Here is a 27,990-nt window from a genome sequence, read left to right on the forward strand (position 1 = left end):
AATGCATACATTTATCATTTGTTTTCAAAACTGTTACAAAACAGTGGGACCCCAAAAATTCACTGTGGGACCCCATTTGTATGACTTGATGGGGTCCCTGGGACCCCATTTTGAAAATTCCTAGCACCAACACTGGTGTGTGCAAAACAGCAGCAGGTGGCTGTGGCCTGCGGGCCGGTTCTAATACCAGTCAAATATCATCCGGAGGGCCATAGACAATTCATCCGGCCCGCGGGCCTTGACTTTGACACATAGGGCATATACAAACAACCATTCTCACCTAGGACAATTGAGAGGCTCAAATTAGCCTAAATTGCATGTTTTTGGAACTTTGCAAAAAGCTGGAGTACCTATAGAAACCCATACTAGCACAGGGGGACTGCAAAATGTAATACATTTTTATATGCTGTTTACTTACACCTGTATGCCACAAAAACGCTGAACATAAAACAAATTATGTCACCATCATTCATGATAGTTATGTGGCCATTCTTACCCATGAGCAAGGACAGTACTAATACTAATACTGTACTAATACTATTGCAGCTTTTATTTGGTTTTTTTTTATTAGCTTTATTTTTTTCTTTAAGGCAAATAAACAAGTCATGGGATCTTTTTTACGCCTATTGATATTTTTACACGTCATACTTTAACAAAGCGTCCAATTACACCGTTTCCCCATTATACTGTTTTTAACAAGTTTCCAATGATGGTCACATACCACAGATACGGTGTATGCTGGGAAATGTAGTGTAACGTAGTTCTAAACCAGGGGTGTCCAAAGTGTGGCTCGGGGCAATTTGCGGCCCTCAGCTATTTTTTTTTAACATTCTACAAATACTTTTTTTTTTTTTTTTTTTTAAGTGGAATAAAAGAGCAAAAATGTGAACGAGAAAAAGTTACAATGTTGACTCTAAAAACACAAAGCTGCCATGAAGGCTGTTTTCTTTCTTTAAAAGCTGCCAATGCTCAAAAAATAATAATGAATCTGTCAGGCTTGGTCAAAAGATAGGACTCAGATGCAGAGTAGGGATTAATTCGGCAGGCTTTTATTTTGAAAGCTCCCTTTTACCTACATAGTCAGGGCAATTCAATATAGGCTATAACTAAACTTGTCGGCGAAAAAGGTTCCACAAAAGGGAACAACCAAAAATCACTCCGAAAGGAGGAAAACACAAAAACAATCACAAACTATACTTGGCACCGTATATTCTATGAAATTTATTATAAACAAAAAACGCTCCAACAAGAGGGAGAAACAATGGCTATGAAACTTCTACACTGTCTCTAATCTACAAAAAAGGTTAACAAAAAATGTCACTCAAAACCTGAGGAAAAGGAAGAACGGTAAGAAAAACTGAAAACTCACCACTTCGGCTGTAAAACTAAATAGCACAAAATCACTCTGCTGAGGAGGAGAAAATGAAAACTCAAAATATCAACGAAGGAATTCAGGATCAAGGTATTCAAACAGGAGGTGAGGCAAGGCATGGACAGTAGGTTAGAGAGGCACGAATAAACGAGACAATCTGGTACAGAACAAAGGGAGGCGTGGGCTTATAAGACACATGAGGGTAATGGGGAACAGGTGGAAACAATCAGGGATCAGGGATGACGTCAGACTGATGACACAAAAGGAAGGGCAAGTGACCTGAAATGAGAGGAGTTACTTTTCAAACTAAAACATGCAATTCACAAGACAGAAAAAACCAAGACAAGACATCCCTCACCGCGGTGTGACAGTATCAAAATCAATGTTGTTCTGAATTATTGACATATTCTAGGTTCCATGTACCTTACATCAAATATTCCACTTTGAAATATTTTTGGGGAAAATATTGCATAATTTGTGTGCTTGCCATATGACAAACAAAGTTGTCTTTGACAAAAATAGCAAAAAACAAACAAACAAAAAATATGTACAGTATGTATAAAAAACGTATAATTGTCGGAGAGATCTGAAGTTGTTCTACAGATTTAGTCCATCAATCTATCCATTTTCTACCGTCGTTAAAGGAAAAAAAAATGTATGACTTATTTTAACACTTTTATGAGTGGGGCCCTTTTGGACCCCCAATCATTTTAATTGGATTTGTTTTAACTACCATTGCTTAAAAAACAGTAAAGAATTCATATCAAATTTGTTATGAATTATTGACCTATTTAAGGCCCCTATTACTTCACATCAAATATTCCACTTTGAAATATTGCATATTTTCTGTTTTTGCCGTAAAAAACAGGATTTTGACAAAAAGGGCATACAACATAAAAATATAACAATAACTATATATTGACAGATAGACCTAAAGTTGTTCTAGAGCAGGAATGTCAAACGTACGGCCCGCTGGCCGGATCAGGCCCGCAAACACGTTTTATCTGGTCCGCGGGATGAGTTTGCTAAGTATAAAAATGAGCCGAAATTTTTGAATGAAAGAAACTGCAGTTCTAAATGTGTCCACAAGATGTCGCAATAGCAATTATTTGTATCTTTGTAGATGATGTTACATATGTAAAAAAAAAAACAAGAAAAACACATGTTAGTGCACCGTCGAGGAAAATGAGCAAACTACATTAATAACATCCTGTAATTTGATTTTGATAAAAAAAAAATTATCTTGATGAATTGAAAATTAACACCAATGAGTTGACTGATGAACATTATCACATCATTTATTCAGAAAGTATAAATAACAACAAATAAAGATAGAATACTATTAACAGCAACATGTAAGTGTAAAAAAAAAAAAAAAAACATTATGATTTGTACATTTTCAGAATGTGCTTGTTCTATTTCTAAACAAAGAAAACAATCTGAATTTGTCTTTATTTTTAAGTTATCGTGCCGTGATTTTAGCAGTCCGGCCCACTTGGGAGTAGATTTTTCTCCATGATTAGAAAAATCAAGACACTCCTGTTCTCAAGATTTAAGAGTTGAGTAGAAAAATAAATAAAAAATTAATTATGACTTATTTTTAACATGTTTATGACTGAGACCTTTCCCGGTCTTGTATTGGTTTTGAAAATAGGTGTAACAGGGGTTAGTGCGTGTGCCTCACAATAAGAAGGTCCTCGGTTCAATCCCCGGGCTCAGGGTCTTTCTGTGTGGAGTTTGCATGATTGTGTAGGTTCCCACTGGGCGCCCCTCCCACCTCCAAAGACATGCCCATTGGGATAGGTTGATTGGCAACACTAAATTGGCCCTCGTGTGTGAATGTACTGGGATAGGCTCCACCCAACCCCGAGAGGGACAAGTGGTAGAAAATGGGTGGATGGGATGGATGATTTTGAAAATGAAAAATATCAAAATAGCCCCCAGTGGAAAAAGTGTGTCTCGGGTGACTTGAATGGTCCTCCTAACAAAAGTCTCAATGTGATTTCACTAACTATAAGATTAATTTTATTAATTCTGAATGTATGAGTTGTCTACTGTTTTGTGTCCATTCTAACTCATCGCCTTTACAAATATGCTAGGTATACTGTATTTGTTCCTAAATCAATAAATTATGATTTTACTTCCTTTTGGAGTATTTTTTTATCCACAAATTATTTTACATTTAGATGCCTATTGTGTGAACTATAAACACAAACATATCAAGAAACATTAAAAAAAATGATAAGTACATCTCTTTTAAGCGTTAAACCTACCACATCGGTTCCGAAATGCATGCTGGGTAATGTAGTTCTTCTAACCCACATAGATACCGTTGCTAACAACTCATGTTGTTCCAAAGTCTGAGAGAAGCTTCAACTAGTTTTCACCTTCTTTCCGGTAAGACTGCTTTTTATTCGCCCTTTAACCTTCCCCCTCTCCTCGCCGACGACCTTATAGCTAGCAGGAACTAACTACTTTTGACATTTATTTCTAATGTTTCGCCCGTCGCCATATTGGATTTACATGGCGAAAAGTGACGTCGGGGATTTAGCTAACTGTTTAAAGTTAAATGTGTAAATAAAAAATTGCAAAAATATGAGCGCTCTTTGTGTTTAAATCATGTTTTCCTCTTTTTTGTCCTCTAGAGTGCAGTATAAACATGTCTATGGGAAGATCAACCAAAAGTGCCCATTCAGAAAGCAGAGATGTAGATGATGGGACAGGTAATGCTGTGTGTGATTGGTTATACATCAATATATAATACATTTACATTAATGAGTTATTATTAAATAGAATTAGAGAAAGCCAAGCTGCTAAGACAGTACAGGATCATGGATGGAGACCGACAGGCCTACAGCATTCAGGCCCGCCAGCAGATGCATAAACAACAGTAAGACTATGCAACTACAAAACCAGGGAAGTCGGCACGTTGTGTAAATTATAAATAAAAACAGAATACAATGATTTGCAAATCCCTTTTAACCTATATTCAATTGAATAGACTGCAAAGACAAGATACTTAACGTTCGAACTGGAAAACGTTGATATTTTTTGCAAATGTTACCTCATTTGGAATTTGATGCCTGTAACATGTTTCAAAAAAGCTGGCACAAGTGGCAAAAAAAGACTGAGAAAGTTGAGGAATGCTCATCAAACACTTATTTGGAACATCCCACAGGTGAACAGGCTATTTGGGAACAGGTGGGTGCCATGATTGGGTATAAAAGCAGCTTCCATGAAATGCTCAGTCATTCACAAACAAGGATGGGGTGAGGGTCACCACTTTGTGAACAAATGCGTGAGCAAATTGTCGAACAGCTTAAGAACAACATTTCTCAACGAATTATTGCAAGGAATTTCGGGATTTCACCATCTACGGTCCGTAATATCATCAAAATTTTCAGAGAATCTGGAGAAATCACTGCACATAAGCGATGATATTACTGACCTTCGATCCCTCAGGCGGTACTGCATCAAAAAGCGACATCAGTGTGCAAAGGATATGACCACATGAGCTCAGGAACACTTCAGAAAACCACTGTCAGTAACTATAGTTTGTCGCTACATCTGTAAGTGCAAGTTAAAACTCTACTATGCAAAGCGAAAGCCATTTATCAACAACACCCAGAAACGCCGCCGGCTTCGTTTTGCTGGGCCCGAGCTCATCTAAGATGGACTGATGCAAAGTGGAAAAGTGTTCTGTGGTCTGACGAGTCCACATTTCAAATTGTTTTGGAAACTGTGGACGTCGTGTACTCCGGACCAAACAGGAAAATAACCAATCCGGACTGTTATAAGCGCAAAGTTCAAAAGCCAGCATCTGTGATGGTATGGGGGTGTATTAGCGCCCAAGGCATGGGTAACTTACACATCTGTGAAGACACCATTAATGCTTAAATCAATCAATCAATCAATCAATCAATGTTTATTTATATAGCCCTAAATCACAAGTGTCTCAAAGGGCTGCACAAGCCACAACGACATCCTCAGTACAAAGCCCACATAAGGGCAAGGAAAAACTCACCCCAGTGGGACGTCGATGTGAATGACTATGAGAAACCTTGGAGAGGACCGCATATGTGGGTAACCCCCCCCCTCTAGGGAGACCGTATGCAATGGATGTCGAGTGGGTCTAACATAATATTGTTAGAGTACAGTCCATAGTGGATCCAGCATAACAGTAAGAGTCCAGTCCACAGTGGGGTCAGCAGGAAACCATCCCGAGCGGAGACGGGTCAGCAGCGCAGAGATCTTCCCAACCGATACACAGGCGAGCGGTCCACTCCGGGTCCCGACCCCGGACAGCCAGCACCCCATCCATGGCCACCGGACATGAGTGTCTCCCCCTCCACAAGGGATAGGGGGGAGCAGAGGAGAAAAGAAAAGAAACGGCAGATCAACTGGTCTAAAAAAAGGGGGCTATTCAAGGTACATAGAGGTCTTGGAGCAACATATGTTGCCATCTAAGCAACGTTATCATGGACGCCCCTGCTTATTTCAGCATGACGATGCCAAGCCACGTTTTACAACAGCATGGCTTCATAGTAAAAGAGTGCGGGTACTAGACTGGCCTGCCTGTAGTCCAGACCTGTCTCCCATTGAAAATGTGTGGCGCAATATGAAGCCTAAAATACCACAACGGACGAACTGTTGAACAACTTAAGCTGTACATCAAGCAAGAATGTGAAATAATTCCACCTGAAAAGTTTCAAAAATTGGTCTCTTCAGTTCCCAAACGTTTACTGAGTGTTGTTAAAAGGAAAGGCCAAGTAACACAGTGGTAAAAATGCCCTTGTGCCAATTTTTTTGCAATGTGTTGCTGCCATTAAATTCTAAGTTAATGATTATTTGCAAAAAAAAAATTCAGTTTCTCAGTTCAAATATTAAATTGTCTTTGCAATCTATTCAACTGAATATGAGTTGAAAAGGATTCACAAATCATTGTATTCTGTTTTTATTTACTAACTACACAAAGTGCCAACTTCACTGGTTTTGGGGTTTGTAAACATTTTAGCCGTGATTGACGATGTTATTAGTCTAAATGGCTGTTTGTGCCTTTTAAGACAGGAGATCGACAAACTCAGGGCGGAGCAGGAGGAGCTGAAGAGTAAACTGGGCGCTTGCAAGAGCTTGTCCCATCAAAAGAAGGACAAGAAGGATGCAAAGCGCCTTCATGCACTGATGGAGCAGAGAGACTCACTGGAGGTGGAGTTGGAGAAGGAAGTGCTGCAGCAAAAAGAGATACAGAAAGAGGTAATGATCGTTGTAGCGTCACCTGACCGGGTTTGTGGTTATTTATTGCGCCATGTGGCCTTGTGGGCAGATCTCAAGCATTGAGATTAAGCTAAAAGAGCTGAGGAAAAAAGAGGTCAGCTCAGGTGACACTCAAAAGTCTGCAGTAAGGCATAATCAGAAGGCCGTAAGAACACTGGAAAACAAACTGGAAGGAGTGAGTATCAAACATGGTATCATGACAATTATGAACCCAAAACACTGCCAGTAAGATTTGGTATCGGGGAAAAAAAATTGACATTGTAGAAAAAGTTGTATTGGCACTGAAACAACTTGTGGCAACAAATAAATACAAACATTGAAAAAATACTATATTTTTGGTGTATTAGGCTCCAGCACCCCCCGTGACCCCGAGAGGGACAAGTGGTAGAAAATGGATGGACGGATGGATGTTTCGTATCATGACATGTTTTCACTGCCAATAATAAAATTTTTTGAACACTGTTATTTAGGGGTGTAACGGTACACAAAAATGTCGGTTCGGTACGTACCTCGGTTTAGAGGTCACGGTTCAGTTCATTTTCGGTACAGTAAGAAAACAACAAAATATACGTACATTTTTTGGTTATTTATTTACCAAATCTGTAAACAATGGCTTTATCCTTTTAACATTGGAAACACTATAATAATTATGCCCACTTTAATCAACATTAAACTGCCTCAAGTTGTTGCTCAGATTAAATAAAATGACAAAACTTTTCTTCTACATATAAAAAGTGCAACATTAAACAGTTTCAAGTCAACTCATCATGCTTAATTTATTACAGCATTTGGGAAGCCTGTAGTTGATTTTTATTATGTAAATGTTATATTTTTATCAACATGTGATAGCAGGGACCCTGCCATCCAAAATTAGGCTGCTACATTACTAATGATTAATGTAACTGCAGCTGAAAAAATAGTACAATAGCAATAGGAGAGACTACACACACACACACACACACACACACACTCGCACGCACACACACCGCAAAATGAGCTAACGTTACGCTAAAAGCTAATTAGCCTTCACCTCAAGCCAGGACTGCGAGCGAGCTGAGCTGCAATTTAAGTTTCTAGAACGTCAACGGGCTCATAGTGATATTACTAGTAGTTGACTGGGAGGTGTTTATTTTAATTTGGGGAGAGTACGCTGCCTTATGCTCACCTGCTGAAGTTTAGCAGGTGAGCAGATAGGTGTTTAGTCTAAACACCTATCTGCTCGACTACATGCGCTCTGAATACGCACTGCTGATTGGCTGTTACCGCTTTGTGTGTAACCAATCAGATGGTTGTGTGGGTGGGACAATGCTGGGTGCTGAGACAGAGGCAGAAGAAGCAAAGCAGCTTGTTAAGACTTCAGCTTAGAAACTCGTTCGGTACACCTCCAAAGCGAACCGAAACCCCCGTACCGAAACGGTTCAATACAAATGCACGTACCGTTACACCCCTACTGTTATTGTTTTTGTGTGTTTCACAGGTTTTTATTTCAACTTTGACTTTTCCACATTCGCTTCTCTTTATTTAAAGTTAAAGTTAAAGTCCCAACGATAGTCACACACACACTAGGTGTGGTGGAATGATCCTCTGCATTTGACCCATCCCCATGTTCACCCCCTGGGAGGTGAGGGGAGCAGTGAGCAGCAGCGGTGGCCGTGCTCGGGAATCATTTTGGTGATTTACCGGTAACCAAATTTTAGGGTTTCAAATTAATGGCAGTGTTTTGACTTTGAGAGGCGGGTGCCTGAGGGCACGGTGTTTTACCTGCATGCCTGTATCTAGTAAAGCTGCTTCCTGGTAAACTTTTTATAAGCCAATTGTTGTGATTTACTGAGGGAAGTGACGGCAAACAGACACCAGGGGGCAGTATATACAATTATTTAATATATATATATATATATAATAATTCAATATATATATATATATATATATATATATATATATATATATAATAATAACAACAAACACTACTGAACTAAGGAAATGGAGTGTGAACTAGAATACAAGAGTGTGTGGTGTAAGACTATGTGTGTAGTTAGCTGAAGTGTGTTACCAAGTGTTGACGAGAGCAAATGAGGCAGTCCATGGGGCAGGCAGGTGATCCGGGGCGAGAGAGAGGCGTCAAAGTCCAGGGGCAAGCGAGGAGTCTAGGAAACGAGGGAGGCAGTCAAAATCCAGGGCAACGGAAGGTAAACACTGCGGAGGCACGGGAGAACAAACAAGGATGTCAGACACGAGGGAAAACACGCAGAGAGAGAGAGACAGTAATAAGCCTTACGGTACACCATGAGAAAACTAAGTTCCCGCGCCGATCCTAGGGTCCACTGGTCTTTTAACCAGCTCGCCCTCATCAGTTCCAGGTGTGCAGATTGCCGGTGAGTGATTGCAGCTGGTGGCTGCTGCAGGGCGCGCGTCCCTGGTTGTGCGCACCCGTGGGCGTGTCCCGAGGTGCGCACAGACGGATGAGCGGCGTTGGCAGGAGCCTGAGCCGTAACACCAATGCCATCATTTTGAAACCGTGAAAAATGAGAAGCGAATGTGGAAAAGGAAAAGTTGAAAATAAAATCCAGTGAAACACACAAAAACAATACCTGTATTTAAAAATATGAACAGTAGTATTGAAAACATGTCATGATACAAAAAAATCATCCACCAAAAATATTGTATTTTTTTTAATGTTTGTATTTATTTGTTGCCAAAACTCATTTCGCTGCCAATACAACTTTTACTACAATGTCACAAAAAACATTTTCGATACCAAATCTTACTGGCAGTGTTTTGGCTTCATAGACAATTAAACCTCTGATTTCCTCCTCAGTCCTTGACCCGCTTTAACGAACAGTTAACCAAGAACAGCCGCCTCAGAGAGGAGCTGCAGACTCTTCACATCGAGCGAGTGCGATTCCAGCGGCTACACGACAGGCTTGTCCAGGTGAGCAAGCTGTCATGTAGCTATTGGAGACAGATTGAGTGTTAAGCTGCAACTTCACCTGAAGCTTTGTCACTTGTTCTTTACAGGAAATCCAAGAGGTCCGGAAGAAGATCGGGGAAGTAGTCACCGTGTCTACTGTAGACCACGATGCAAGGTACAGCACTTACACAGTTGGATATCACATAAAAAGTGACTACATCTCTCAAATTTTAGCAACCATTTTATTACACTAACAATACGACAGAAATTACTCTTGGATATACTTTAGAGTAGTCTGTACACAGCTTGTAGTGCAGTATTATAGTAGGTTTACAATACACTGGAAATGAGTACACACAGCCATTATTACTTCCCCGCCGCCTTACCAGGTTTCAGAAAATCTGTAGAGACTCCTCCCACCCCCACCGAGAACTGCTTTCACTGCTGGACTCTAGAAAGAGGTTCCGCAGCCTCCGTAACAGAACCTCCAGGTTCTGTAACAGCTTCTTCCCTCAGGCCATCAGACTCTTGAACGCATCATAATAATCCCCCCCAAAAACGGATTAACTGGCTGGAATATAAAGACAATATAACATACATCCATAAACGTGGATGCATATGCAAAAGTGCAATATATTCATCAGTACAGTAATCTATTTATTTATATCTGCACCTTATTGCTCTTTTATCCTGCACTACGAGCTAATGCAACAACATTTCGTTCTTATCTGTACTCCATCCATCCATCCATCTTCTTCCGCTTATCCGAGGTCGGGTCGTGGGGGCAGCAGCTTAAGCAGGGAAGCCCAGACTTCCCTTTCCCCAGCCACTTCGTCCAGCTGCTCCCGGGGGATCCCGAGGCGTTCCCAGGCTAGCCGGGAGAGATAGTCTTCCCAGCGTGTCCTGGGTCTTCCCCGTGGCCTCCTACCGGTCGGACGTGCCCGAAACACCTTCCTAGGGAGGCGTTCGGGTGGCATCCTGACCAGATGCCCGAACCACCTCATCTGGCTCCTCTCGATGTGGAGGAGCAGCGGCTTTACTTTGAGCTCCCCCCGAATGACAGAGCTTCTCACCCTATCTCTAAGGGAGAGCCCCGCCACTCGGCGGAGGAAACTCATTTCGGCCGCTTGTACCCGTGATCTTGTCCTTTCGGTCATGACCCAAAGCTCATGACCATAGGTGAGGATGGGAACGTAGATCGACCGGTAAATCGAGAGCTTTGCCTTCCGGCTCAGCTCCTTCTTCACCACAACGGATCGATACAGCGTCCGCATTACTGAAGACGCCGCACCGATCCGCCTGTCGATCTCACGATCCACTCTTCCCCCACTCGTGAACAAGACTCCGAGGTACTTGAACTCCTCCACTTGGGGCAAGATCTCCTCCCCAACCCGGAGATGGCACTCCACCCTTTTCCGGAAGAGAACCATGGACTCGGACTTGGAGGTGCTGATTCCCATCCCAGTCGCTTCACACTCGGCTGCGAACCGATCCAGTGAGAGCTGAAGATCTTGGCCGGAGGGAGCCATCAGGACCACATCATCTGCAAATAGCAGAGACCTAATCCTGCAGCCACCAAACCAGATCCCCTCAATGCCCTGACTGCGCCTAGAAATTCTGTCCATAAAGGTTATGAACAGAATCGGTGACAAAGGGCAGCCTTGGCGGAGTCCAACCCTCACTGGAAACGTGTCCGACTTACTGCCGGCAATGCGGACCAAGCTCTGACACTGATTATACAGGGAGCGAACTGCCACAATAAGACAGTCCGTTACCCCATACTCTCTGAGCACTCCCCACAGGACTTCCCGGGGTACACGGTCGAATGCCTTCTCCAAGTCCACAAAGCACATGTAGACTGGTTGGGCAAACTCCCATGCACCCTCAAGGACCCTGCCGAGAGTATAGAGCTGGTCCACAGTTCCACGACCAGGACGAAAACCACACTGTTCCTCCTGAATCCGAGGTTCGACTATCCGGCGTAGCCTCCTCTCCAGTACACCTGAATAGACCTTACCGGGAAGGCTGAGGAGTGTGATCCCACGATAGTTGGAACACACCCTCCGGTTCCCCTTCTTAAAGAGAGGAACCACCACCCCGGTCCGCCAATCCAGAGGTACCGCCCCCGATGTCCACGCGATGTTGCAGAGTCTTGTCAACCAAGACAGCCCCACAACATCCAGAGCCTTAAGGAACTCCGGGCGGATCTCATCCACCCCCGGGGCCTTGCCACCGAGGAGCTTTTTAACTACCTCGGCAACCTCAGCCCCAGAAATAGGAGAGCCCACCACAGATTCCCCAGGCCCTGCTTCCTTATAGGAAGACGTGCTGGTAGGATTGAGGAGGTCTTCGAAGTATTCCCTCCACCGATCCACAACATCCGCAGTCGAGGTCAGGAGAGCACCATCCCCACCATACACGGTGTTGACACTGCACTGCTTCCCCTTCCTGAGGCGGCGGATGGTGGTCCAGAATTGCTTCGAAGCCGTCCGGAAGTCTTTTTCCATGGCCTCCCCGAACTCCTCCCATGTCCGAGTTTTTGCCTCCGCGACCGCTGAAGCCGCACACCGCTTGGCCTGTCGGTACCTGTCTGCTGCCTCAGGAGTCCCATGAGCCAAAAGAACCCGATAGGACTCCTTCTTCAGCCTGACGGCATCCCTCACCGCCGGCGTCCACCAACGGGTTCTAGGATTACCGCCACGACAGGCACCAACTACCTTGCGGCCACAGCTCCAATCGGCCGCCTCGACAATAGAGGTACGGAACATTGTCCACTCGGACTCAATGTCCAGCACCTCCCTCGTGACATGTTCAAAGTTCTTCCGGAGGTGGGAATTGAAACTCTCTCTGACAGGAGACTCTGCTTTTGTGAGGGTTTGCTGTTCCCAGCAAACCCTCACAATGCGTTTGGGCCTGCCAGGTCTGTCCGGCATCCTCCCCCACCATCGCAGCCAACTCACCACCAGGTGGTGATCGGTAGAAAGCTCCGCCCCTCTCTTCACCCGAGTGTCCAAAACATGAGGCCGCAAATCCGATGACACAACTACAAAGTCGATCATGGAACTGCGGCCTAGGGTGTCCTGGTGCCAAGTGCACATATGGACACCCTTATGTTTGAACATGGTGTTTGTTATCGACAATCTGTGACGAGCACAAAAGTCCAATAACAGAACACCACTCGGGTTCAGATCCGGGCGGCCATTCTTCCCAATCACACCTCTCCAGGTTTCACTGTCGCTGCCAACATGAGCGTTGAAGTCCCCCAGTAGAACGAGGGAATCACCCGGGGGAGCACTCTCCAGTACTCCCTCGAGTGAATCCAAAAAGGGTGGGTACTCTGAGCTTCTGTTTGGCGCGTAAACGCAAACAACAGTCAGGACCCGTCCCCCCACCCGAAGGCGGAGGGAAGCTACCGTACCCTCTCGTCCACCGGGTTGAACTCCAACGTGCAGGCTTTGAGCCGAGGGGCAACAAGAATTGCCACCCCTGCCCGTCGCCTCTCACTGCCGGCAACGCCAGAGTGGAAGAGAGTCCAGCCCCTCTCAAGAGAAGTGGTTCCAGAGCCCTTGCTGTGCGTCGAAGTGAGTCCGACTATATCTAGCCGGAACTTCTCCACCTCACGCTCTAGCTCAGGCTCCTTCCCCCCCAGCGAAGTGACGTTCCACGTCCCAAGAGCCAGCTTATGTAGCCGAGGATCGGACCGCCAAGCGCCCTGCCCTCGGCTGCCGCCCAGCTCACACTGCACCCGACCTCAATCTGTACTGTAAAGTTCAAATTTGAATGACAATAAAAGGAAGTCTAAGTCTCTAAGTGTAAAATTATTGTCTAAATAGCTGGAAACAAAGTGAGTTCACCTCACAGTGTTCAACTTTTGTAATTATTTAGTGTGAGCCCCATTATTATCTAGCGTAGCCTTAATCCTCTTGGACATGGAATTGAGCTGAGTTGCACAGGTTCTTAGTGGAATTAATTAACAAGCTCTGCTTAACTTAACTATCAACAAGTGGGGATTTGTATACTGGTGTTCAAATCCCTGGCAGGTTGCAGGTCTGGACACAAGTCACATGTGTGTTAAATCTCTAGTATACAACCCAAGCTATACACTGATTACTTTAAAGTATATTAAAGTTTAATTTATATGTTCTTTAAGAAAATATACTGTAATAATAAAAAAGCTTGGTGTAGATCAGTGACGTGCGGTCATGGAAAGAAAAAAAATTTAAAAATAAAAAAAATTAATTAAATTGTTATACGTATCCATTGATTATACTATAACGTTATTTTACATTTAACTTCACCCGTTTTAGATTATTTTCATTCAAAATCACTGAATTTTCACATTTGCCGTTCAAATACTGAGAAGAGACGGTGCGGTGATCTGCAGCCAGTTGAGGCACATCACTCAGTTGTGCCTCACCATGGATTGCGGACTCGGCTAACTGCTGGCCTGCTGTGCAGTGAGACCGTATTGCTATATGAACTATATTATACATTTCCATAGTTTAGTTAGCTGAGGTATATAATGTACAGTGTATTTTGTCAACAACTGTATGTGTGTAACGTATTTCTTGTGCTGAGCAATCATAAAACTGCTGCGAAGACGCACTGTGTGAGGCTCGCGTAATCCCGCCTCCTGGTTAATGCACCTCCGCCGCAGACTGCACTCCCCGACGGGAGCCACACCAACCAAAGCCCACACCCAAACCCTCCACGTGCAAGACCGAATCCACCCAAAAAAAGTCACTTAACAAGAAGCCAAAAAGTGCAAAAACAACATTGCTCGCGCCGGAGGAGCCGTGAACAACTGCAGGGACACAACATTTGGTACACCTGCAGACTGCAGCACGGATTTCATATGTCATTCATTCACAACTCCTCCAACACGAACACCACTGTTCCCACACTTATAAGTAAAGATAAGACCATAATAACGTTTTTTTTATTAAATGTGCTTTTTTGTGTGCTACAGTTTGTATGTGTAAAGTTAAAGTTAAGTTAAAGTACCAATGATTGTCACACACACACTAGGTGTGGTGAAATTTGTCCTCTGTATTTGACCCATCCCCTTTGCTCACCCCCTGGGATGTGAGGGGAGCAGTGGGCAGCAGCGGCGCCGCGCCCGGGAATAATTGTTGGTGATTTAACCCCCAATTCCAACCCTTGATGCTGAGTGCCAAGCAGGGAAGAATGCTGGTATGAGCTTTTAAACATAACCTGTTAACTGCTGCCAATCAAATGGTGAATAAGATACTCTTTAGGGTTCATATGTTTGTAAATCTGACTGTGATGAAGTCAGTGCCTCACCAGTCATGAACCTCACCGCACGTCACTGGTGTAGATATTGTAGTTCCATCCATAACAATATAGCATGGTTGTATGGGGTGTCAAATGATCGAGTTGATTGATTGATTGATTTAAACTTTTATTAGTAGATTGCTAAGTACAGTACATATTCCGTACAGTTGACCACTAAATGGTAACACCCGAATACGTTTTTCAACCTGTTTAAGTCGGGGTCCACGTCAATGGTACAAATATATACTATCAGCATAATACAGTCATCACACAAGTTAATCATCAGAGTATATACATTGAGTTATTTACATTATTTACAATCCGGGGGGTGGGATGTGGAGGGGGTTGGGGCGGGGGGTTTAGGTTGGGTTGCTATCAGCATACTTCAGTCATCAACAATTATATAATCTGAGAAATGGACATTGTAACAGTGTAGGTCTCACTTCGTAGGATATGTACAGCAAGCGGTGAACATAGTGAGCTCAGAAAGCATAAGAACAAGTATATACATTTGATTATTTACATTTTGTTTTTTACAATCCAGGGAGGTGGGATGTGGTGGGGGAGGGGGTTAGGCTAGGGTTGTATCTGCCTGGCGGTGTTGTTTTAGTGCGGTTTTGAAGGAGGAATAATTGGGAATAATTAACTACAGTCATTTTTAAGGTTTTTAATCGCGTAATCTTATCTTTAATCTCTAGCGTTACTGTCTATATGTGAATTGCCTCGCCCTCTTTTTGTGCTAGACTGAGAGCAACAATAGTGCCGCTATATGGCACAAAGATATCAATCATCCATCCATCCATCCATTTTCTACCGCTTGTTCCTTCCGGGGTCGTGGGGGGTGCTGGAGCCTATCTCAGCTGCATTCGGGCGGGAGGCGGGGTACACCCTGGACAAGTCGCCACCTCATCACAGGGCCAACACAGATAGACAGACAACATTCACACTCACATTCACTCACTAGAGCCAATTTAGTGTTGCCAATCAACCTATCCCCAGGTGCATGTCTTTGGAGGTGGGAGGAAGCCGCAGTACCCGAAGGGAACCCAATTTAATCAAAGTTTATTTATATAGCCCTTAATCACAAATGCCTCCTTTTTAAATGTGGTGTGAGTAACACTGGTGACCAGGTGACCAGTGATATTGTGTTGCCAGGGCAAAAATGAGGTCTCACTCTGTCATGAGACTGATGTTAGCGGCTTTACATAGTCAGGATATGAGGAATGTTATTTAACAAATAGTGCAAAATATTCATAATAAATTAAAAGATGCTGAAATAGGCTCCAGCACCCCCCGTTGCCCGAGAGGGACAAGCGGTAGAAAATGGATGGATGGATGTAACAGAAGTGTGTCTGTATGAGTTTGTATAAGTTTGAATAATATAGTAATATAATAATATAGTCTATGCTTTCTTTTCCATCTATCTATTACACGAGCTATGGAGAAATGGCATCACTTCTGGGTTTGTTTGATTCATCAAACTGACTTTTTCCTTTAACACATCTGTGCATCAATATAGTGATATAATACATGTACATTGATATGTACAGTACATTATATTTAAAATCAGTCTTTAAAGCCAGTCAAAGCCAATATTTCCTCCAATCCATTTGACAAAGTTTAGCATGCATAAATGTGACAAATATGGATATTTATTTGTTGTGTGTTGTTGTAAACCACTTTTGTCAACATGCTAGCACTGTGATTGATTGTGCTTTATTTATTTTTAATTATCTGAAGCAGATGAAAAGTAACAATATCAACATTCAATACTTACTGCTCAGAAAAGTGTTTTTACTGTTTTTTAATTCGTTAACTTCAACACTTTATATCAGGGGTGTCCAAACTTTTTGACTTGGGGGCCGCATGTAAAGTACCGTAACTAAATATATACATATATACACACATATATAACCTGTACATATATATATGTATATATATATATATATATATATATATATATATATATATATATATATATGTATATATATATATATATATATATATATATATATGTATATATGTGTATATTTTAGTATAATGGAGAGATAATTAATATAATTGGATATTAAGAGTATGGGAAAGTTTGACTCTTCTTACCTTGTTTATTTCCTTTGACTACTTCCTTAAAGTTTTGTAATCAATCAGAAATATCAAGCAGCTAAAATGCGCCAAACAAGAATAAGTGTGGATTGTGGACAAAGTGTTTTGCATTTCTCCCATCATACATTGCAGGGTATTTAAATGGGTGTAATTTTGAATTATGTGTCGTGATTGGGAATGGAGGTTTTTTTAATAATATCCACAACGTTTAATGAGCAGGTTGTGTTGTGTGTGACCATATGTGTTGAATTTTTTTGTTAGTTTATTTGCACCATGACTGGGAAAGCTTGTTTTGATTAGGTCATATATAAAAATGTTGTGGTGTTTGTTGTACAGAATTCAATTACTGATCATTAAACCAATATTTCTATTATGACCACCAAATGCCAGGAGAATTATGGCATTTATTCTGGTTGATATTTTAAATTAATCTGGAGGTTCCCCTCACGGTATTGTCTTTATTAAACTCTTGAAGTCTCACGGGCCAAACTGAACAAGGCGGAGGTTAATAGTTTGGCTACTCCTGCTTTATTTGGTCCTGTTGTTTTATTTTAGTGAATAAAACAGACGGCGTTTGTTCAAGTCTGTTAAAAACAAATTGCTTTATAAAGCCACTTTTTTATTATTTATCTATCTTTACAATAATAGATTTACCGGTAAAGGTAAATACTTGAAATTGAGGGCTTTTCTCAGCATTTTAAGTGAGATTACAAAAGACATCAATTAAATTGTTTAATCAAAGATCCTAATTATCCATCCATCCATCCATCCATCCATTTTCTACCGTTTATTCCCTTTGGGGTCGCGGGGGGTGCTGGAGCCTATCTCAGCTACAATCGGGCGGAAGGCAGGGTACACCCTGGACAAGTCGCAACCTCATTGCAGGGCCAACACAGACAGACAGACAACATTCACACTCACATCCACACACTAGGGCCAATTTAGTGTTGCCAATCAACCTATCCCCAGGTGCATGTCTTTTTAATTAATCACTAAATTTTTTGATTGCTTGACAGCACTAGTTGTATGTATTCTGTGGATTAGGGTGGAGGCTCAGTCCAAGTTGTCGATGATGAGAGAGAAGGCTGACAAAGAGAGTGCCCAGTATAACGCTGAAATGAGGGAGCTTGAAAGGATTATTTCCCATGAATGCGGCCTCAAAGACTTCATCACCACCAAATACAGCGAGAAGACAAGCCAGGATGATGAGCAGGAGGAGGCTGGGCCTGAACAACGTAAGACATATGGGAACTATGGTTCAAGTTTTGTGTTGCGAGGACATTTGTTACACATCAAGCACTCTTTTTCGTTTTCTAATGCTGTTTGCACTACTCAGTGGCAGGTGTAAAGGAGCAGGGGAAGATAGGCTCAAGTGAGGAGTCACAGGATGATTTGGAGGTGTTCTTTGAGAGGATTCGGTCCGTGACAGGAGAGGACGACCTAGACTTGCTGGTCACCAGGTTCATGCAAGGTAATGTATGTCAATAGTTACACTGTAGATTTTAGAGCTAAATGCAATTGTTGCTCTTTAAAAGGCAAGGAACTATATTTGGTAGATGGACCCTTCCGTCAAATTAGTGCCATTTGTATACAGAGGAAATAAAATATATAAATACACCATCAAAGTAACCAATTAATAGTGGCGTCTTGCTCACCAATCTGATTGAGTATTTAATTAATACAGTTGGATGCATTTTTACTACTTTGAAAACATGGACAAAATAGCATTTGCTGCCTCTCCCATCCATCCATCCATTTTCTACCGCTTATTCCCTTTGGGGTCGCGGGGGGCGCTGGAGCCTATCTCAGCTACAATCGGGCGAAAGGTGGGGTACACCCTGGACAAGTCGCCACCTCATCACAGGGCCAACACAGATAGACAGACAACATTCACACTCACATCCACTCACTAGGGCCAATTTAGCTCCCCACGTTCTAAAATTAGACTTTTCATAAAATATAATAGTTTCAATCCTTCACAAATGTTAGTTATTACATATTTGGGTTACTCGTTATCCCAACTATTCTTCGAGTAGATTTTTTTTTTGAAAAACAAAACCAATTTAGCTCAAATTTACAATTTAGTTGTTTTACTTGGTTTCCACCCAGTCCTGTTACCTTTTAATGTATATCAGCAACCTATAATTTAAAATTATATTATATTTATATTTTTATTATATTTATAAAATTATATTTATATATTTTTATATATATTATATTTGTATTATAGTTATAAAATTCCCAAACAAAATGACAAAATAAATAGTGGTTCTGATTTATAAGACTAGAGACAAACACTAGTTTCCTTACTTCCACAATTTTCTAAAATTAGCGAAAAATTGTATAACAATAGATTGGAAAAATGCAGAAATAAAAGTGGAACACTCGCAGACATTCCACGTCCCAAGAGCCAGCTTATGTCGTGGCGGTAATCCTAGAACCCGTTGGTGGACGCCGGCGGTGAGGGATGCCGTCAGGCTGAAGAAGGAGTCCTATCGGGTTCTTTTGGCTCATGGGACTCCTGAGGCAGCAGACAGGTACCGACAGGCCAAGCGGTGTGCGGCTTCAGCGGTCGCGGAGGCAAAAACTCGGACATGGGAGGAGTTCGGGGAGGCCATGGAAAAAGACTTCCGGACGGCTTCGAAGCAATTCTGGACCACCATCCGCCGCCTCAGGAAGGGGAAGCAGTGCAGTGTCAACACCGTGTATGGTGGGGATGGTGCTCTGCTGACCTCGACTGCGGATGTTGTGGATCGGTGGAGGGAATACTTCGAAGACCTCCTCAATCCTACCAGCACGTCTTCCTTATGAGGAAGCAGGGCCTGGGGAATCTGTGGTGGGCTCTCCTATTTCTGGGGCTGAGGTTGCCGAGGTAGTTAAAAAGCTCCTCGGTGGCAAGGCCCCGGGGGTGGATGAGATCCGCCCGGAGTTCCTTAAGGCTCTGGATGTTGTGGGGCTGTCTTGGTTGACAAGACTCTGCAACATCGCGTGGACGTCGGGGGCGGTACCTCTGGATTGGCAGACCGGGGTGGTGGTTCCTCTCTTTAAGAAGGGGAACCGGAGGGTGTGTTCCAACTATCGTGGGATCACACTCCTCAGCCTTCCCGGTAAGGTCTATTCAGGTGTACTGGAGAGGAGGCTACGCCGGATAGTCGAACCTCGGATTCAGGAGGAACAGTGTGGTTTTCGTCCTGGTCGTGGAACTGTGGACCAGCTCTATACTCTCGGCAGGGTCCTTGAGGGTGCATGGGAGTTTGCCCAACCAGTCTACATGTGCTTTGTGGACTTGGAGAAGGCATTCGACCGTGTACCCCGGGAAGTCCTGTGGGGAGTGCTCAGAGAGTATGGAGTAACGGACTGTCTTATTGTGGCAGTTCGCTCCCTGTATAATCAGTGTCAGAGCTTGGTCCGCATTGCCGGCAGTAAGTCGGACACGTTTCCAGTGAGGGTTGGACTCCGCCAAGGCTGCCCTTTGTCACCGATTCTGTTCATAACCTTTATGGACAGAATTTCTAGGCGCAGTCAGGGCGTTGAGGGGATCTGGTTTGGTGGCTACAGGATTAGGTCACTGCTATTTGCAGATGATGTGGTCCTGATGGCTTCCTCCGGCCAAGATCTTCAGCTCTCACTGGATCGGTCGCAGCCGAGTGTGAAGCGACTGGGATGGGAATCAGCACCTCCAAGTCCGAGTCCATGGTTCTCTCCCGGAAAAGGGTGGAGTGCCATCTCCGGGTTGGGGAGGAGATCTTGCCCCAAGTGGAGGAGTTGAAGTACCTCGGAGTCTTGTTCACGAGTGAGGGAAGAGTGGATCGGGAGATCGACAGGCGGATCGGTGCGGCGTCTTCAGTAATGCGGACGCTGTATCGATCCGTTGTGGTGAAGAAGGAGCTGAGCCGGAAGGCAAAGCTCTCGATTTACCGGTCGATCTACGTTCCCATCCTCACCTATGGTCATGAGCTTTGGGTCATGACCGAAAGGACAAGATCACGGGTACAAGCGGCCGAAATGAGTTTCCTCCGCCGAGTGGCGGGGCTCTCCCTTAGAGATAGGGTGAGAAGCTCTGTCATTCGGGGGGAGCTCAAAGTAAAGCCGCTGCTCCTCCACATCGAGAGGAGCCAGATGAGGTGGTTCGGGCATCTGGTCAGGATGCCACCCGAACGCCTCCCTAGGAAGGTGTTTCGGGCACGTCCGACCGGTAGGAGGCCACGGGGAAGACCCAGGACACGCTGGGAAGACTATCTCTCCCGGCTGGCCTGGGAACGCCTCGGGATCCCCCGGGAGGAGCTGGACGAAGTGGCTGGGGAGAGGGAAGTCTGGGCTTCCCTGCTTAAGCTGCTGCCCCCGCGACCCGACCTCGGATAAGCGGAAGAAGATGGATGGATGGATGGCACTCGCAGACAACCAATATAAATACAGAGCCAGCATTTCAATAGCAATGGCGTCAATCGAAATAACGGAAGAGATTATCAATACAATAGCTAGTAAACAGTGTGCAGCTGCAGTGTTTATGGGTTTAACAAAAGCAATTGACACATTTAATCATAACATCTTAAATAACAAATTGGAACGGGAGGGCATCTGAGGGTTGGCATTGAACTGGGTAACAAGCTATTTAACCAACAGCAAGCAATACGTTAAGCGAGGCGAACACACGTCTACAACGCTAAATATATATTGTGGCGTACCCCAGGGATCAATACTGGGACCAAAATTGTTTAATTCCTATATAAACGACATATGTAAAGTAACAAAGGACATAACGTTAGTATTATTTGCAGATGACACAACTGTGTTTTGTTCAAGAGAAAACACACAAAAGCTAATACAAATAATAACAGAAGAAATAAACAGATTAAAGAGATGATTTGACAAAAAACAGAATATCTTTAAATCTCAGTAAAAGTAAAATAATGCTGTTTGGTAACATAAGAAGAGAAAGTGAAGGTAATTTTGAAAAAGGGTCAAATTAATTAATTTTTGGGTGTAATAATAGATGAAAAAATTTACTGGAAATCTAATGGAAAATATACAACGGTGGCAAGAAATACATCGATAATGAAAAACGTTAAATACGTTCTGCACCAAAAATCACTCCATATTCCCTCCTGCTCGCAAGTGTTACCGTATCTCTGGTTATTGTGTAGAAACCTGATGAAATAACTGCAAAAGTACAATTCATTCACTAACCGTGTTACATAAGAGGTCAGAATAGATTAGAATAATACATAACCTTAGCTATTGAGAACATTCAAACCCTTTATTTATTGAATTAAAAATATTGAATGTCAATGACTTGACATAAGATTATGTACAAAGCAAATTATAATCTGTTACCAGTACAACAATTATTCTCAAAAGAAGAGGAGAAATATAACCTTAGAGAAAAATCTAATTTAAAACATTTGTATGTACACACAATACTTAAAACATTTAGCATATTAGTGCGTGGAATTAAATTATGGAATGGATTGAGCAAAGAAATCAAACAATGTACTAATATACAGTTTAAGAAACTGTTCAAGCTCAGAGTGTTTACAAAGTAAGAAGAAGAAGACTCTTGATAAACATCTTGAACCTTATCAAAAAAATACATACCGGTAATCTTTTTCATCTCTCAACGAGAACCATAAATTGCATAACAATGTATTCGTGAGAACTTTATTTCTTGTTTGTTTATGTATTTAATACTTGTTTGCCTATTCATTGTCTATAAATTATCTTATGTATCTACTTATTTATCACGATGGTGTTTCAAATAGAGTACAAAAAAATGTGTTAACAACTCATTTATGAGAAGGGATAGGATTAAATAAGCCCTGCATCCTCTTACTTGTTTTTGGACCTGCTGTAATAAAAACAATCTGGAAATATGTGATGTATTACATTGTAAATGTATGCATGTTCAAAATAAATAACCATAGCCCTACCTAAAACATTAATAATAGATTCCATATAGACTTCTTGCATTTGCTAAATCTATATTAAAAACTTCTGTTATTTTCAATCCTGCTGTCTTCTTTGACATAGGAACTTTGTCAGAAATAGAATAAAGTTGCCTGAGATGGTTGTTGAATTATTTGTATTATTTGATAAATACTTGAAAAGTCAGAAATGTAAAAGTTTATTTTGAGAGGCACAACAAGCAAATGGCACAGATTTATTAAAATGGGCCAAATAAAGGCCTCATACTTCACTCTGGCTGTATGTGATGCCCCACCACCACTCCTGAGGCAGTCAGGAAACAGAGGTAAAGATGGTTAGAATTACCTATAAGGAAAGTCAATAAATCATACTAGTGTATGATTACTTTAAGAATATCTAAAATGTTTTTAAAAATTACTCAGGTTTTTAAAAATACGTTAATAACGAATTTCAAATTCTATCGTTTTGGATCCGAGGGCTTTACTACGCTCACAGGTCACAACATAAGGCACGGTTAGGGCTGCAACAACTAATCGATTAAATCGATTAAAATCGATTCTAAAAATAGTTGGCGATTAATTTAGTCATTGATTTGTTGGATCTATGCTATGCGCATGCGCAGAGCCTCCTTTTTATTTTTTTATTTTTTTTATTTTTTTTTATAAACATTTATTTATAAACTGCAACATTTACAAACAGCTGAGAAACAATAATCCAAATAAGTATGGTACCAGTATGCTGTTTTTTTTTCAATAAAATACTGGAAATGATAGAAATGTAGTTTGTCTCTGTTATCCGATTATTAATCGATTAACCGAACTAATAATCGACAGATTAGTCGATTATCAAATTAGTTGTTAGTTGCAGCCGTAGGCACGGTGTACAGTAATAAGATTTTACACTTATAATAATGCAGGGTTTTGAATTAATTGACATTGCCAGATAGGTAATACTGTAATTTAACACAACTTGTATTATTTTAGTTGTAATGTGAAGTGCTGCACATTTACACTGCATCATATTGAGAGGTTGGGTCTGCAGGAGTAACAAATTAAGTGCTGAGTGTCTATATCTCCTAACTTATGCTGTTTGTCTGTGCAGCTGAAGACCGTAATTTTGCCCTCTTTAATTTTGTAAATGAGCAAAACAATGAGGCTGAGGTGCTTCGGGATCAAATAAGTCAGGTGTGTTGCTTATTTCATAACACGACCACACCGACATTCGGTGTATGTTAGTGCGATGTTGTTAAATGTGTCTGCACGTACTCAGATTCAAGAGGAGATGGAGCGCTTCCGACTGAGAGGTTTGAAACAGGAGGAGGCTCATAATACTTCGCTGAGAGATATCAACGTTCAAGAGAAGGAAGCCCAGTTGAAAGCTCAGGACTACGACGCCCGAGCTGGCATCTTAAGGAAAGTCCTGGAGGAGATTGAAACAGGTATGCATGGTGCATGCGCCATGTTTGCGTGACATCATCACACAAACACAACTTGACACTGTCAGTGAGCTATTTGGTTATTTTTTTGTTTTCAATAGATTTGATTGGCATGTGCACCTAATGCTGTAACAGATGAATAATTGTATATAATACAGAGCTGTCGTACTGTTACAGGGGTTAGCAGTATCTTCTCTGAAGTGGCGTCCGACCCCTCTGCAATGGAGGACCCCATTAGTGATAGCAACTTGATGTCCTACCTGGGTGTCGTAGAACAAAAGGCCAACGAGCTCCTCACCATACAAGCCTTCCTTGATAACAAGGTAAGGCCTGTCCTGTATTCTGAAGTAGTATCAGTATCAACTTCAGATAGCAATATTTTTTTTTGTATTAGAACTGTCTTCAAATCGTCAAAGATTTGATGATTGCATTCAGATGAGTCCGCTCATACTATTAAAGTTGCATTCGAATCGTGCGATATGATTCATTGATCATGTATTCTTTGAATATTAGTCAAATATTCTTGTGTGCTGGTAAATAGTTTAATGGGCACTTCAATTTTTTGGGGAATTTTGCCTATCATTCACAATCATTATGAAAGACATGACGACGGATGGATTTTTTTAATGCATTCTAAATATTAAATAAACGTAAATAAAAGTCAGCTTACAGCGGAGCCAATGGGAGCTCTACTATTCCGCCCAAAAATCTGATAAATAACCATTCAAAAAGTGTCAATAAAACTCAATTTACATTTCGTGACTTGAGTATTAATCAAGTATTAGTGATATTGTTATTATAAGTGCTAACGCAGAACAGTTATGTATAGCAGCGCCGTGATCACTTCCCTGTGTGCCTATGTTTACATCATCGAGTGGTCAGCTGCTTCCTCACTTCCTTGCTCCCTGTAAGTTTATTATCGATCATAAATCATGCATCTCACCTGTACAGTAGATGGCTAAGGGTACAATCCGACAAGTTGGGACACTTTGCTTCCTCGCTTCCTTGCTCCCTGTAAGTTTATTATCGATCATAAATCATGCATCTCACCTGGACAGTAGATGGCTAAGGGTACAATCCGACAAGTTGGGACACTTTGACAGCCATTTCGACCTGGAACTGGCGAGGACGGCACGAAAAGCGCTTGTTCCCCCCAGCCCCCACCCCATTTCTTCGCAAGGATTATGAGACTTTTTCCCTCTAAATAAGAATATATGAATATCCCGGCAGTCAGCATCCTAATAACACCAGACCTTGCACAGTAAGTGATGTTTTATTATGTTTGTTGGCTCTCATAAAGTCTGCAGTGAGTAATCATCAGTGAGGAAGAAAAAAAAAAGAAGAAAATATTGTGATGCGTTTCTGAAAATAAAGCGTATGCTTAAAATGATCAAAATATGTAAATATAAATGTGCCGGTTACTACATTACATATTTACTTACATAATGTATATAAAACCCTAGTAGAGGTGATTGTAAGTGGACTTTTAAATGAATATATTTAATATTTAGAATTGATTTTTTTTTTAAATCCATCCGTCGTCATGTCTTTCATAATGATTGTGAATGATAGGCAAAATTCCCCCAAAAAATGCAGTCCCCTTTAAGTAAAGAAATCAAACAGTATACCAATATGATCCAATTTAAGAAACTGTTCAAACTCAGTGTTTACAAAGTACAAAGAAGAAGAACAATGATAAACCTTCTGAACTTACTGATATTCTTATTCATCTCACTGTATGAAATACAACGTACTTCACTATTTATTATTTATTTATAAATGTTATCATTTATGGAGTATATTGTGAATAACATGAGAACAGAATGTGGACAAAAGTGTTAGCAATTGCTATGTATTAGCTTCTTCCTACTCCTTTTCGAACATGTTGAAAATCCATCCATCCATTTTCTACCGCTTATTCCCTTTGGGGTCGCGGGGGGCGCTGGAGCCTATCTCAGCTACAATCGGGCGGAAGGCGGAGTACACCCTGGACAAGTCGCCACCTCATCGCAGACATGTTGAAAAGAAAAACTGGAAATCGTGATGTATGGCGTGTAATTGTATGCACGTTCGAAATAAACTCAAACCATAAACCATAAACCAGTGGTCCCCAAACTACGGCCCGTGGGCTGGATCCGTCTAAAATCCGGCCTGCGGAAAGCCCCAAGTTAAAAAAAAATGTTTGTTTTTTTTAATTATTATAATTTTTTCTTTTCTTATCCATTTTCTACCGCTTGTTACTCTGTGTCTCCAAGATGCTCAGGCAAATCATATTGTCTAAAAATGCATTTTCCCATCGATAATGTGACAACATCATCACGATCAGAATATATACATATATATATATATATATACATATATATATATATATATATATATATATATATATATATAGTTTTTAGAGAGTAAGCAATAAATCTTAGTTTTGGCTGTCACTTCAAACTTCTTCAGAGCGGTCGCTGCTTCCTGGTCTTACGTCACTAAAAATCAGCTCAGAATCGCAATTACTCAAAATAGTATGAAAGAATCTGATTTAAAAAATGAACTGTTTATCAGCAAAAATAGAAAGTTGTTCTTTAACAGTGCGTTATTTACTGCCAAAGACTCACTGCCCCTGAATGCCCCTGAACTGTGTATAATCTACTTTTATTTACAATTCCAGGAAGTTGGAAAGGAGTACAACACATCCGATCTGCCCAAACTTATTTTTGGCCGAACCACAGAGATGCTCCAGGAGAACCTCCAAGCTTCAGTTCAGAGGTTTTTTTTAAAGTTGTATTTTAAACACGCATTGATTAAAAAATCCTGCTCACATAGTACATTCCAGTCCAGGGCTTTATGCTGGCGTGTGTGTGTGTTGTGTTCGCTGACCTTCCAGTGTGGAATATGACATGGACGACTTGCCTGTCACCAATGAGGAAGAGCGTCCTCTCTCACAGTGGGAACTTCGCAGAAGAATACTGGAAGGGGTCAGTCAGATAAAAGTAGGCTATTTATAGTCTATTTACCACAGGAGAGTCTTATATCAAATCTAATTTTCTCCTCTGATTTACAGGTCACACAAAGAGAGAGTCGGACAGCAACAAAAAGCTCCAAAACAAGCCCACGTGTTCTGGAGGAAACCCTCTGATGCAATCTGAGCGGTGGATTTTTCTAAAGCATATTCTTATATGCAAGGTTGGGATTTGAAATATAGCTTGCACACATATATAAATATTCAATGCATATTTTATTTTGTTATCATGAAGTGATTTGTTTGTTAGCATCTGATTAGTTGTGTAGCGATAAAGAAGCTCTGTGGTAACCAGCTGGGCTTTTCATGTGTTACGGGCCATCTGGCTTCTTCTACACTGCGGTGACACTCGCTGCTATTCGCCAACACAAAGGCTGGGGGCAGCAGAAAGCTTTTGTCATTCTAATTGGCTTGCTTGGATTTGGATTGGAGTCTCTCTGAACCTGGACTACGTTTACACTGCAGGCCAAAGTGGATCAAATCTGATTTTTTTTTCCCAGCTGACTGTTTAGATTACAATCAAATATGATCTTTTTCAGACTCCAGCTTAAACGCGCACCGGCGTCACTTGCATACACAGTTTGATAAAGTGAAAATAAAAGAAGTTGACTGGATTCTGTAAATAAACAAGGAAGTCTCTACTACTCTATACTACTACTTTACTAAAT

The 27,990-nt window shown here is 41.7% G+C and overlaps 1 protein-coding gene across 2 annotated transcripts; it reads left to right on the forward strand.

Annotated features, from left to right (window-relative positions):
- Window positions 1-3,675: 3,675 nt before the first annotated feature.
- odad1 (outer dynein arm docking complex subunit 1) lies at window positions 3,676-27,990 on the forward strand. 2 transcript variants are annotated; one of them, XM_061929397.2, is made up of 15 exons: window positions 3,676-3,769; window positions 4,018-4,095; window positions 4,166-4,262; window positions 6,436-6,625; window positions 6,696-6,821; window positions 9,462-9,575; window positions 9,662-9,729; window positions 17,997-18,187; window positions 18,289-18,423; window positions 23,976-24,058; window positions 24,144-24,312; window positions 24,487-24,632; window positions 26,972-27,069; window positions 27,188-27,293; window positions 27,365-27,990. In XM_061929397.2, the coding sequence occupies exons 1-15, from the start codon at window positions 3,718-3,720 to the stop codon at window positions 27,437-27,439; spliced, it is 1,728 nt and encodes a 575-aa protein (XP_061785381.2). In that variant the 5' UTR covers window positions 3,676-3,717; the 3' UTR covers window positions 27,440-27,990. The 2 variants fall into 2 exon arrangements, with proteins under 2 accessions (XP_061785381.2, XP_061785390.2); XM_061929406.2 differs by having other exon boundaries at window positions 27,188-27,278.

This window comes from Nerophis lumbriciformis, linkage group LG03 (genome assembly GCF_033978685.3).
Source record: "Nerophis lumbriciformis linkage group LG03, RoL_Nlum_v2.1, whole genome shotgun sequence".
Taxonomy (NCBI): domain Eukaryota; kingdom Metazoa; phylum Chordata; class Actinopteri; order Syngnathiformes; family Syngnathidae; genus Nerophis; species Nerophis lumbriciformis.

Bases quoted from the DNA above. Each gene is read 5' to 3' on its own strand.
- odad1 (XM_061929397.2), top strand. From the start codon at position 3,718: ATGTTGTTCCAAAGTCTGAGAGAAGCTTCAACTAGTTTTCACCTTCTT. The intron at 24,633-26,971 runs GTAAGGCCTGTC...TTACAATTCCAG, and splicing joins AAGCCTTCCTTGATAACAAG to GAAGTTGGAAAGGAGTACAA. The intron at 27,294-27,364 runs GTAGGCTATTTA...TCTGATTTACAG, and splicing joins AAGGGGTCAGTCAGATAAAA to GTCACACAAAGAGAGAGTCG.